General features: G+C 36.8%; 1 protein-coding gene across 1 annotated transcript in view; it reads left to right on the top strand.

Annotated features, from left to right (window-relative positions):
• The window catches only part of LOC105999329 (vascular endothelial growth factor receptor kdr-like), a 181,953-nt gene that overhangs the window by 162,695 nt on the left and 5,178 nt on the right, over positions 1-14,080 (top strand). The window contains exons 28-30 of the mRNA XM_013034308.1: positions 2,507-2,613; positions 6,745-6,826; positions 10,109-10,209. Coding sequence (XP_012889762.1) covers positions 2,507-2,613; positions 6,745-6,826; positions 10,109-10,209 — 290 coding nt within the window. The remainder of the gene's footprint in view (positions 1-2,506; positions 2,614-6,744; positions 6,827-10,108; positions 10,210-14,080) is intronic.

Below are 14,080 nucleotides of genomic sequence, written 5' to 3'. Positions count from 1 at the left end.
ATAAATTTGACATGATTGACCCTTACCTTTAAGTCATTTTGTCTAGGAACTTATATTCACTACCAGGGATATCTGAGATCCCCTGAAACATCAGAATGGTAAAGAACAAAATGGGAATACTGAAAAAATAAATAAATAAAATAGTCAAATTTGAAAAAAAAAAACAAAAAACAAAATGGGAATACTGTAAGGAGAATAACAGCCCAGAGGCTTCATTCATCTAAGAAGTTCAGATTTCAAAAATAAGAATTTATCAATCTGTAGTCAAGCAAAACATTAAAAAGTCATAACAACTAATCCCTTCATCTACTAATGAAGTTTTCTCTCAAATTCACTTTTTACTTTTCTTTCTAAGTCAAAAATGGCAAGAGTTAAGCCCTGTGTATCTCAAAACAAACCAAGTAGTGTTGAACCACAATTCCATTGCCATCCCCGAACAAATTGTGTTGTTGAAAATATGAGATGAAGTAACTTGATGAAGGAACTTTTAAATCTTCAACTAGTTCTTAAAGAATAGTGGGCAAGGTAATGAGTAAAGGAACTGGTGTTTTTGTTTTGTGATATTCTAATCTGGGGATTTACAAAAGCCACCTACTTCTAGAAGGTAAATTAGTCTGTTTATTCATGTACTTACAAGCTACTAATATTGCTTAATAAATACTAATACACAAGTTCATTTCATGGAGACAGGGAGTAAATTTTGAAAGTATTTCAGTAATTAGATACAAGAGTATCCACTACTTAAGTTTGGTACCTAAAGAACATTGGGTAAGTCACTTCTTCAGTTCTTTTGGGTTTTAGCTTCCTCACCTGGCAACATGTACAATGAAGATGTTGGAATGATTTCCAATCTTGAAATTTACTTTCTCTTATACCTCAGCAATAAAATTCAAACCAAATCTTCAATTTCCATTTTAGTTATACCAGGCAATATAGAAGACAGGCATGTTTTTTAAACTTAGGGCTGTGACTAGAGAGTGTATAGGAAAGTAGGTTTAAAATAGTTCATGTTGCATAGTATAGATTTGTGGAAAATCTCGACTTCATATGACAGTGGTCAAGAATGGCAATAAATAGTGCTTAAGATAGATTTCTTTTGAGTCAGATAGGGACCTAGCACTTATTCTGTTAACCTTGGCAAATTACTTAATTTTCTTAATTACTTTACTTAATTACTTAATTACTTTTTTCTCTATGCCTCAACCTGCCCATCTGTAAAATGGAGCTACTAATAGAATCATTTCATAATTCATGATGGATATACTACATAAAATATGTACAGTATTAATTTTTATTATTTGGCACAAGGTAAGTGGTGCTTGTTTTTATTTGTTTTGAACATATTTGAATTTTTACTTTGGATAATATTTTCTACATACTACCAGAGGTAGATTATATAATCAGACAACCCAAGGGGCAGTACATAACAGGAAAACCATGGGTAATATACCACAACATGGTCAGAGCTGTTATGTTCAAAAGAGTTGTCCTCTTTTGTGGTTTGGACATGAACTGTTCCCCAGAAATGCTCATGTGTCAAGGGCTTAGTTCTCAGCTGATAGTGTCATGGAGTGGTGATTGAATCATGAAAGTTCTAACTTTATTAATAAGGTTAATCCATCAGTGAGTTCATACTGAATGAACTAGTAGAATGTGGGTTCTGATTAGATGAAAGAGGTCACTGGAATCATGCTTTTGAGGGATATATCGTATCTCTCCCACTTTCCTCTCTCTGCCTCATGTTTCCTATGGAGTGAACCATGTTGTTTTATTAATTCTCCCCATCTTGATATTTCAGCTCTGCCTCAAGTATATGGCAATAGATCATGGGCTAAAACTTCTGAACCCATGAACTGAAATAAATCCTTCTTCCCTTAAGTTGCTTATCTCAGGCATTTTGTCATAGCAATAGAAAACTAAATACTGCATTCATTTATCTTTTGGAGAATTAAGAGGAAAGATGGTAGAGGAAATAGAAATGTAAAAGGGAAAAATCCTTTTTGTAATGGATGATGAATCCGCCATAATTTTTAAAGCAGCCTTACTATTTACCCTTTCAAACACAAAGAAGTGGTTCAGAGCCAAATTATTATCAGAGATTGAAGTAAGTGCAGAAATAGAGCAAACATATTTTTTTCTTTGTGCCACTACTGAAGCTTGAATATAAGGCCTTATATTTTTTTCCCTTTGGTTTTTTCACTCAAGGATGGTGCTCTACCAGTTGAGCAGACCTCACCCCCACTTTTGGCTTTTTGGTAGCTAATTGGAGATTAGAGTCTCATGGACTTTCCTGCCCAGTCTGGTTTCGAACCATGATCCTCTGATCTCAGCTTCCTGAGTAACTAGGATTAAATTCACGAGACACCAGTGCCAGGCACTACAGCAAGCTTTTTTAACTGCCCAATGAAACACAGAAATTCTTCTTGTAGTCAAATGAAGCAAGAAAGAAACTCACAAATCTCTTGTTTTCCTTTGAGATTGATTGTCATTTTTGTTTATCATGCAGGATGGCAAAGACTATATACCCCTCAGCGTCACTGATGCAGTTGCTAACTTTACTGTACTGGACCCCGTGCAAACAACCTTGAAAAATGATATCATTCTGGAAGACAAGTGAGAACCAGTAGTTTTTGTGGCATGGCTTTGGGATGTTGACTTGACAAACTTGATAGGCATACTTGTCTAAAATTGGTAGTTATTTCAATAGAGGTATCACCTGAATAAAAATGTTACCAACTGAGTAAAAATGTTAGAGCTATATGAATGTCATGAATCTAGACTATTGCTGATATAAATTTGTTTAGAAGATGGGCTTATGTGTGTAATCAAGTAGAATTGTTAACATTTCCCTGGATTAAACTTAACCCCAAACTACAGGTATCCCCAAGAGGGAGAATATACTTTCACATGAAAACATGTTCCAAAAAGGGGAAATATGAGAAGGCTATCCTGACTCTCTTTAAATAATCACTTCTTCTCTCCCTTAGTGGAGAGAAGGAAGTATTAAGTCTGGCTCTTTCAGAATGTCTTCCACTTGAAAATGTGACACATAAATAATAAATATACTTGCTAGCATGGCAGAAAAGAAGGATACGTTGGAAAACCACATCAACAGAATGATAATCCATTCAAAAATACATATGCTATTGCTTATTATGTTCTGCTGGTTTTTAGATTCTTTGTTAGATTATTGTAAATTACCTTTACTTTTCCACCTTGGTGCTGAGCTTTCCAATGGGCCCATGGAAGTAGAGCCAACCAACCACTGACTCTGAAACTTAGAACTAAATGTTTCCTCTTTTAAAATGTTTGTGTCAGCCATTTTGTTATGGCAATAAAAATAATCTGACTAGCATAACAACTTATTTTAATTATATTTGACCATTACTTTATTCATGAAGGACAATTGTATTGTGTGTAGAATTTTCAATGGATGGGCATTTTCTGTTCTCTAGCACTTTGAATGCATCATGCATGCTCTACTGGATTGTATAGTGTCTGCTGAGGAACTGACTCATTGTCTCATGAATGTTCCCTTGTGTATCAATTAAAGCTTTTTAGTTTCTATATTTAAACTTTTCTCTTTGAGTGGCTAGGAGTAATGGGCACATAAGACCCTCAGCACCATTAAAAAGAAAGTGAAAAAATGATATAAAATAAAACTCTCTCAGCCTTTGATTTTTGACAATTTTATTATATGTGCCTCAGGGAGTAAGTACTTGAGTCAGCCTGTTTGGAGATTTTTGAGATTCACAATTCTGATTATCCATCTTTCTAAATAAGTGTAAAGCTTTCTGTTTTTGTTAAATAAGTTTTTTGTTTCATTTCTTCTGAAACCCTCATAATGAAGATATTTGTTGGTTTCATGTTCTTCTACATGTCTTATAGTCTTTCATTTTCAATATTTTTATTATCTTTAGTTGGTCACAGGAGTTGCCATTCAACAAAGCAGTTTATGAGTACAATGCATTTTGACTAAACTTTCTTTCTCAGTATTTTTGTTTTTGATGCATGACTAGGTTGACCTTGTCTATAAGTTCTAGCACACTGCGAGAAGAGTTGTCTCTTTCAACTTTATAGAGTAGGGTTTTGTTTTTATTTTTGCATTTTGCTGGTCTGTGGTTTGAACTACGAGCCTGAGCACTGTCCCTGGACTTTTATGTTCAAGGCTAGTGCTCTACCACTTGAGCCATAGCTCTACTTCCAGTTTGTTTTTTAAAGATAGTTAATTGGAAATAGGAAGGACTTTACTGCTGGGGCTGGCTTTGAACTGTGATCCTCAGATATCAGGCTCCTGAGTAGCTAGGATTACAGGTGTGAACCACCATGCCCAGCTTAGAATAGTTTTCAATAAAAAGAATGTAAATGAATCCTAGAATGTCAGTTAAGCAGGGAACAGTGACTCTGATATAGGGTGCTTCATGGGCCAGGGTGCTGAATTGGAAACTCTCCCCTTGGCCAAAATCACTGCTCCTGGGGATATGCCACCAGACTGGTTCAAGTACTGGACTACATGAATCTATAGAAGTGATAGGCTACTAAGGTGTCCTGCTTACCTTTTTCCTTCAGGGAGAAATCCCTTCTGTTTGTGACCCTGAGATGCAAAGTCTTTCATTCCATTCTCTAAATGATAAAACTCAGTTTCACTGCTCTACCCACTCTCTGGCATGATGTACTCTTATGTTCTCCATTGTTATTGTAGAGTTGATATACAGAGGGTTGCAGTTGTGTGACTCAGGTAATGAGTAATGAGTGCAATTCTTTTTGAACCATGTCTCCCCTTGTACAGTTTATTTTCCATGTAGTGTCTAGTGAGTACCACTGATGTATTTGTTCACCCTTGTTCTACCTTTTCTGTGCCCCCTTACCCTCCAAAATACAAGCAAACTAATAAGCAAGACAAAGGAAAACAAAATCAGCAACAGTAGCAACTAAACAATGTCTCTTATTTCCTTTACTTGGGATTTATTTCACACAATATTATTTTATATGATCATATGCACATAGCAAATGAGTCTTTGTCAACCATTCCTATGAATATATTTGGCCTCAGTGTGTGAATGTCTAGGATCCTGTATAATTTATCATAGTTTAGTGTGGGTGCATATATATTGATTATTCAGTGTGTTTACTTGTAAATTTATAGGTACATTTGAGTTAACCACAAACGAGGGAAACCATGCAGCTTATTTTTCTTTGGCTCTGGCTTACTTGGCTTAATAATTTTTTTTGTTCCATTTCCTTACAAATGGGGCAATGTCATTCTTTCTGATAGAAACATAGAATTCCATTGTGTATATATACCACATTTTCTTGATCCATTTTTCCACAGAAGGACATCTGGGTTGATTCTATACCTTGCCTGTGAACAGTGCTGCAAAGAATATGGTTTTGCTGGTGGCTTTAGTGTGGCCTGATTTGTGGTCCATTGGATAAGTGTCCAGGAGTGTGATTACTAGATCACAGGGAACCTCCATACTGTTTTCCAGAGTGGTTGAACAAGTTTACATTCCTACCAATGGTGTAATAGTGGTTCCTTTTGGCCACATCCCCACCAGCATTTGTTGTTGTTAGTTTTCCTGATAATGGCCATTCTAACTGGAGTGAGGTAGAATCTCAATGTTGTTTTGATTAGCATTTCTTTTATGGCCAGAGATGCTGAACATTTCTTCATGTGTCTATTGGCCATTCTTTTTTTTCCTCTGAGAAATCTCTTTTTAAGTCTTAAGCCCATTTACAATTGGATTGCTGAGTTTTTGAGGAGATCTTTTTTTTGGGGGGGGATTAATTTTTCAGCTCTAAGTATATTTTAGATATGAGGCCCTTGTCTGATGCATAGCTAGTAAAGATTTTCTTCCATTATGTGAGTTTTCTATTTCTCTTGCTAGCTGTGTCCTCTGCCACACAGAAGTTCTTCAGTTTGATACAATCCCATTTACTGCCTTTCTTTGATTTGTTTTGATTCTGATCCCTTATTTAGAAATTGTCAACCTGTGCCTAGAAGGCCTAGGGTTTACCCTACTCCTTCTTGTAATATTTTCACAGTATCTGGCCTTACATTGAAGCCTTTTGATACATTTAGAGTTGATTCTGGTGCAAGGTGATGTATGAGTATAGAGCTTCAGTTTTCTACATGTAGATAAACAATCTTGCCAGCACCATTTGTTGAAGAGGCTGTCTTTCTTCCAGCCTATGTTTTCATCTCCCTTATCAAATATTAGTTGGCTATATGTTTGTAGGAATATTTCTGGGTCTTCTATTTGTTCCATTGGTCCTCAGGCCTATTCTTGTGCCAGTGCCAAGCTGTATTTATTACTATGGCTTTGTAATATAGCTGAAGTTCAGTATTGATATTCCTTAAGCACTATTCTTCCTGCTAAGCATTGTTTTTTGCTATTCTAGATCTTTTATTATTCCATATGAATTTTTGAGTTGATTTCTCTATTTCTTTTAAGAAAGTTGTTGGGATTTTCATGGGGATTGATTGAATTTGTATATTGCTTTGGCCAGAATTGCCGTCTTTACTATGTTAATTATCCCCCCTCTCCTTTACTTAGATAAAAAGTTTGTTTTGGTCTTTTTTTAGGAGGGAATGGATATTAGATACCTGTAGTTGGTCATCTTACCAATGTCTAAAATTACATAACTATGATTTGTCCCTTAAAATAATATTGGTGAATAAAGTTTAAATTTATAATATTAATAATAAGGCATGAAAAATTATACTCTTTTTCTCCACAACAGCATCGATCCCCTGAAGGAACCACTAATTTGGTCATTTGATGAAGTAGAGGTATCCAAGGAACAGAAAGAAGCTGTGTTTGAGGTTAGTGGTATTTGAGTTCAAGCCCCTCAACTGGAAAACAAAATTAAAAAATACCAAGAATGACACAAAAAGAGACATTTTTTTTAATGCTTGTCCTGGGTGCTTAGCTACCCCACTCCTTTTGAAGCTATTATGAATAGGTTTGTCTTTCTCATTTCTTTTTCAACATGTTTATTATTGGTATATAGTGTGGAAACTGATTTATGCATGTTGATTTCATATCTTGCTACATTGTTAAGAGTATGAAATCTCAGTTTTGTGGTAGAGTCTTTAAACTAGTAAACCAGTGAAACTACTATCTAAGTCAATTTGGGAGTTCTCAAAGAGATAAGTACTCTACAATCCAGCACTTACCACTATTGGGCATTTAGCTGAAAGAATGTAAGCCAGGATATAATAAAGGCATATACACGCCCATATTTACAATAGCCAAGTGATGGTAAGAGCCTAGATGTCCTACAACTGATAAATGGACTGCTGAAATATGGTTTATACAATGGAATGTTACTCAGCCATAAAGAAGAATGAAATCTTGTCATTTGTAGGGAAAAGGATAGAGTTGGAAAATGTTGTATAAAGTGAAGCAAGCCAGGCTCAGGATGACAAAGGCTGAATGCTCTCTCTCATAAGTGGATATTAGACCTAAATATGAACACATATAAGATTAGATTTACATGATCCATCTAATTAAAACATGGTATTTGTAAGACACCATGATGAAACCCCTTACATAGTCAACATGCAGTTTAGTAAAAAGAATACTAGAAAGCTGAAATGTGTCTGGGCTGGGGCATGGGTACCAGTGGGAGGGGCAGGTGAATGGAGAGGAATAAAGAGAGTGAATATAGTTATAATAACCTATGTATATGCATGAAAATAGAACAAAGAAGCTAATGAGACTGGTTTGGGAAGGGGAGAGAGATAGGAGAGAAGAATGAAAGGGGTGAATGTTCAAGATGGATTGTAGGGACAAATAGCAATGTTACAGGGTTTCATTTTACAACTAACTGATGTTAAAAAACAAACACCTTGGATCTTTGAGATCTAGATAATTTCTCTCACATTTAAGATTTTAAAATAAACTAGAAACATATAGAAAAAAAATAATATGCATTTGTCTGAGTAGATTTGGTTGACACAAAAAGGAAAAAGATTGTAAAGTATAAAGATACTAATGATGGAATTGAAGCATTTGATTGAATTTTTCTATTCTAACAGGTATAAGGGAACACTTTCATCACATCATATATTAAACTGCCTATTTCATTTTTTATGTTTCTAAAAGTACCGAGTTTATTTTAAAGCATCACATCAAGTTAGAATCCAGTAAATAAAGCCATGTCTTCATAAACATGTTGATTTTTTTTGTAGAATAGAGATTTTCAAAAAACAGACGGGATAAAGTAAAAGGTGTTTACAGCATGGAACCAATGTACTATTTATGTCTTCTGCCTGAATGATTTTAGGCCATGCTTCTTGTGTTTTGAGAAGTCTTCAAACTATTTTAAAAGTTACCGCATTTATTTGATACTGTGCTGTTTAATGAAGTAGGCAAAGCAGAGATTTTCTCTACTTAGTTTTATATACTCACACGTAGATACTTAACCTGAAATGAGAAGGTTAGATATCAAGGTGAAATGGCATTTATGTTAACAAGTTATATTTAAAAGTGAAAAGAAAAAAAGCCACAAGATTTCTTTCTCTTCCTTCCTTCCTTCCTTCCTTCCTTCCTTCCTTTCTTTCCTTTCTTTCTTTCTTTCTTTCTTTCTTTCTTTCTTTCTTTCTTTCTTTCTTTCTTTCTTTCTTTCTTTCTTTCTTTCCTCTCTCTCTCTCTCTCTCTCTCTCGCTCTCGCTCTCACTTTCGCTCTCGCTCTCGCTCTTTGTTGTTGGTGGTCGTGGGGCTTGAACTCTGGGCCTGGGCGCTGTCCCTGTGCTCTTCAGCTCAAGGCTAGCACTCTACCTCTTAAGCCACAGCACCACTTCTGGTTTTCTGGTGGTTTATTGGAGATCAGAGTCTCATGGACTTTCCTGCCTGGGCTGGCTTTGATCCTCAGATCTCAGCCTCCTGAGTAGGTAAGATTACAGGTGTTAGCCACTGGAGCTCAGCTACAAGATTTCTTTTAGCAAAATACTAAGGAAACAAATCTTGGGCAATAGCATCGTATTATCTATTTCTTTTTTAATGTAAATGGGACAAAAGTCTGGGTGACCAGCAGGCTTTGTTGTTGTTTCAAATTATAAAGCTTTTGTACTTAAGGAATTTTTAATGGCTAAGAGAGTACTTGAAAATTTTTGCTGGAGGGCTGGGAAGGTGGCTCAGTGGTAGAGTGCTTGCCTTGCATGCCTGAGGCCCTGGGTTCGATTCCTCAGCATCACATAAGCAAAAAGAAAAAAGCCAGAAGTGGTGCTATGGCTCAAGTGGTAGAGTGCTAGCCTTGAGCTGAAGAGCTGAGAGACAGCGCCCAGGCCCAGACAGAGTTCAGGCCCCACGGTGGGACCAAAAAAAAAAGAAAAATTTTGCTGGAAGATTATTCTAATTTTTATCTCCCCATATTTTCCTATAATTTTATGTCAACTTTATGCAAAAGAGTTAAACACTAGACTAATGTTTATAAAATCACATCTTTGGAAGTTTCTCTTGCATATATCATACTTCAGTTATTATGTTTGGATACATGTGCATATGAGCCTCTATATATTGCCGAAGTGTTTCTGAGACCACATATTGTCTTTTTACTAATAAGTAAGCTCTGTTAATTAGAGTGTAGGCTAATCTATCACAATTATTAGTTCCTCTAAAAGATAAGGACTCAGGAAGCATAGATTATTTTTTACCATATTATAATCCAGAGATATAGGGCTACTCCAGAATGGACAATGAATCAGCTCGAGAAAGTTACCAGGAAAAGTTTTCTTCTATATTGCATGTTCCACTATGCCCTCACGGTTAGGGGGTTGTTCTTGTTATGTGGTTAAAACACAGACATGAGTGACATAGGAAGGACTAGCAGTTTCCCAGAAGTGACACTGAAGTTACATACTTCACTTGATCCCATATTCAGTTATCCAGGGTATAATTTCAGAGCCACGTACATACCTTCAAGGGAAGCTATGAAATAGTCTAGACTGCACCTGGGTGGGCTGTATGCACAGATGCAATGTTGGGCTAGTTGTATATTACTTGGAGAGTAGGCTGAATCACTATACCCTTAAATAACCTCTCAGATGCCTGATTTGATGACCCAAATGGTATATTAATTCCTTCATCCTTTTTCTATCCAGGATAGTGAAGGAGACTATGTGACTACTCCTCAGTGGGATGAGGTCAATAGCCAGAAGTGCCTGGAAATCCACTCCTGGACCCATGGGATCATGACTTTGCCGTGAGTACAGTGTCCAGTGAGAAAGGCACACATCTGATCTAAACATACAGTACCAGTAAAATATGCATTTTCTTTCTATAGCCAGTCAGTATATTGGATATGAAATATGAGAAACACTTTTCTAGACAATCCCTAAAAGACAATTACCAAAATTCATCACTTTTTCAAAGCATTCTAACTTTATTTGAAACTGGTTCAAAGATAGAGATTAACTGAAAACAGTTTAGAATCAAGGGTATTGTGAATAAATGACTCTTACCTATTTATCCCAATCCCTTCCTCATTCCAATAATGTCTCATGTGCTAAAAACTGAGAATACAGAAAAGAATACACAATCCTTGTATGTCAGGAATTACCTATGTTATAATACTTTTTTTTTAATTCTAGCTTTTTTCAACTTGATTCCTTTGATGTGCAGAAGCATTTTAACTGGATATATTTCCATTTGTGCATTCTTTTTTGTGGGGAGAAGTGGTCGGTCATGGGGCTTGAACTCTGGGCCCAGGCACTGTCCATGAGTTTTTCAGTTCAAGGTGAGCACTTTACCACTTGAGCCACAGAGCTACTTCCTGTTTTCTGTGGTTAATTGGAGGTAAGAGTATAACAGATTTTCCTGCCCGGGCTGGCTCTGAACTGCCATCCTCAGATTTCAGCACCCAGAGTAGGTAGGATTACAGGCATGAGCCACCAGTGCCTGGCTTTGTGCATTCTTCATCTTATTTCCATTTAGGGTCCAATTCAGAAAATAGTGACCTATGACTGTATTTTAAAGTGTTTCCACTCTGTTTTCCTGTAGTAGTTTCAAAGTTCATGTCTTCTATTAAGATCTTTTACTTAGAATAGACATTTTCAGAGTTGAGACACAGTGTTCTAATGTCAGCCTTTTATATGTGCCATCCCGATTTCCCAACACTATATGTTGAAGAGATTCTTTTTTCCAAATTTATGTTTTTGATTTGTCAAAATCAGATGGTTCTACCTGTGTGAGTTTATCTCTGGGCTCCTATAGCTATGAAATTTCCTTTAGTCACTGACATTACTGTATCCTCAAAGTTCTGGAAAATTGTATTTCTTTTTAATCTAGGAATTTTTTTTATTACACACCCATATTTCTTTGATGATCCACTAATACACAATTTAAGGGATTTTATTTGAATGCATATGTCTTTGATTTTTTCTGGTGTTATTCTTGCCACTGATCTTTCATTTTTATTCAATAGTTGTCTGAGAACACACAGGAAGTTATTTCAATTTTTGCCTTTTTGGGCTTATTATATATCACAAAATATGATCTATTGGGGGTAAGATGCATGGACTACTGAAAAGAGTGTTCTGTGGCTGTTGAGTGGAATGCTCTGTAGGCGTCTGGTCATTGCATTTGATCTGCTGTGTCATATAATTCTGAAGCTCTTTGTTGATTTATTTTTGTCAAGGGGATTATTTATTGATGGAAATAGGCACTAAAGTCACCCACTGTTTCACTATTACTTGTGCTTACATGTTTATTAGTGTTTGTTTTATGTAGCCTGTTTCACTTACCTTTATTTATTTTTATTTTTCATTTGTTGTTGTGGGGCTTGAATTCAGGGCCTGGGCACTGTCCCACTGTCACTTGCTTAAGGCTAGTGCTTTACCACTTTGGGCCATAGCTCCACTTCCAGGATTTGAGTGGTTAATTAGAGATAAGAGTCTCACTGGGACTTTCCTGCCATGGCTGGCTTTGAACCATGTTCCTCAGATCTCTGCCTCCTGAGTAGCTAGGATTATAGGCGTGAGCCACTGGCACCCAGCTTCATACATTTTTTAAATTGTTATTATAAAAGTGATGTGCAGAGAGGTTGCAGTTAATTAAGTCAAATAAAGAGCATATTTCTTTTTAACAATAATACCCCTTCTCTCACTCTCTCCTAGTTTTTCTTTCATGGACAAGTTATATAGTTTCCCTTTTCAACAGTGTCTAGTGAGTACCACTGCTACAGTTGTTCACTCTTTGTTCCACCATTTCTGTACTTTCCCTTTACCTTCCCAAACACATATAAATGAACAAACAAGACAAAGGAAAAGAAAACAGAATCAACAATTGTTTCTTTCTTTCTTTCTTTCTTTTTGTCGGGCTTGGGCGCTGTCCCTCAGCTCTTCAGCTCAAGGCAAGCGCCCTACCGCTTGAGCCACAGCGCCACTTCCACAGAATCAACAATTAAGAAAAAAACCTCTTGCCGGGCTCTGGTGGCTCATGCCTGTAATCCTAGGTACTCAGGAGGCTGAGATCTGAGGATCACAGTTCAAAGCCAGCCGGGGCGGGAAAGTCCATGAGACTCTTATCTCCAAAAACCACTAGAAAACCAGAAGTAGAAAACCAGAAGTGGCACTGTGGCTCAAGCGGTAGAATGCTTGCCTTGAGTGAAAAGCACAGGGACAGCGCCTAGACCCAGAGTTCAAGTCCCATGACCGACCAAAAAAAGAAAGAAAAAATAAAGAAAAAACCTCTTGTTTCCATTCCCTGGGGTTCTTTTCAATAAACATTATTTTATATGATCAGATACACATAGCTATTGTGCCTTTGTGTTCCTCTCCTAAGAAAATCCTCCTTTGGTCTTACTGTATGTGATTGTTTAGAGATGTGTATAATCTATCATGTTCCAATGTATTTTTTTAATCATATAATGTTTTCTTGTAGATTTTTTGTCAGTCCTGGGACTGGAACTCAGAGCCTGGGCGCTGTCTTTTAGCCTCTGTGTGCTCAAAGCTAGTGTTCTACCACTTCAACCACAGTACCACTTCTGGATTTTTCTGAGTAGTTTATTGAAACTAAAAGTCTCATGGTCTTTTCTGTCTGGGCTGCCTTCGTATTGCAATCCTCAAATCTCATCTTCCTGAGTAGCTAAGATTACAGCCTGTCTTTCTCTAAGTCTGGCTTACTTCGTTTAATATAATTTTTTCCAAGTTTTTCTATTTCACTTATCTTTAATGTTATATTCTTTATCCCCTTTGGTCAATTTTCGATTGATCTGTCAAATAGGCATATAGGTACTCTTGCTTGCCTTTAGACTCTATTTTCTTGGAATATCTTTTTGTCTTTCCTTTTAAAGTCTGTGATTATGTCTGCCAATGAGTTGCATTTCTTATATGCAGCAAAATGTTGTTTTTGTTTCTTTCTTGATAGGAGAATTAAGAATGCTACCATTCAGAGATATTATTGAAAGGTATATAGTAATTCCTTGTAATCTTTTATATATGTTTCTTTCCTAATCCTTACTTGCTTATCTACTCATCTAATGGAACTTATTTTTTCCATTTTTCTTTTTTAATTTTTTTTTTTGTCGGTCATGGGACTTGAACTCTGGGCCTGGATGCTGTCCCTGAGCTCTTCAGCTCAAAGCTAGTACTCTACTACTTGAGCCACAGCGCTACTTTCTCCATTTTTCTTTTCTTTTTCTGTTTTTGTCGTTCGTGGGACTTGAACTCTGGGCTTGGGTGCTGTCCCTCAGCTCTTCAGCTCAAGGCGAGCACTCTACCGCTTGAGCTACAGCGCCACTTCTGGTTTTCTAGTCGTTTATTTTTGGAGATGAGAGTCTCACGGACTTTTCTGCCTGGGTTGGCTTTGAACCGTGATCCTCAGATCTCAGCTGCCTGAGTAGCTAGGATTGCAGGCATGAGCCACTGGTGCCCGGCAACTTCGTTATTTTCTTAACAGTAGTCTGTAACCATGGACATAAAAAATATAACTTTTTTTGTTTCTCACAATTTTTTCTGGGGCTTGAACTCAGGGTCTGGGCATTGTCCCTAACCTTTTTTGGGGGGGGGGGTCTGGTCATGGGGCCTGAACTCTGGGCCTGGGCACTGTCCCTCAGCTCTTCAGCTCAAGGCTAG

The sequence above is a fragment of the Dipodomys ordii genome, unplaced genomic scaffold (assembly GCF_000151885.1).
Source record: "Dipodomys ordii isolate 6190 unplaced genomic scaffold, Dord_2.0 Scaffold187, whole genome shotgun sequence".
NCBI classification, from domain to species: Eukaryota; Metazoa; Chordata; class Mammalia; order Rodentia; family Heteromyidae; genus Dipodomys; species Dipodomys ordii.
This window is presented reverse-complemented; position numbering and strand designations above follow the sequence as displayed.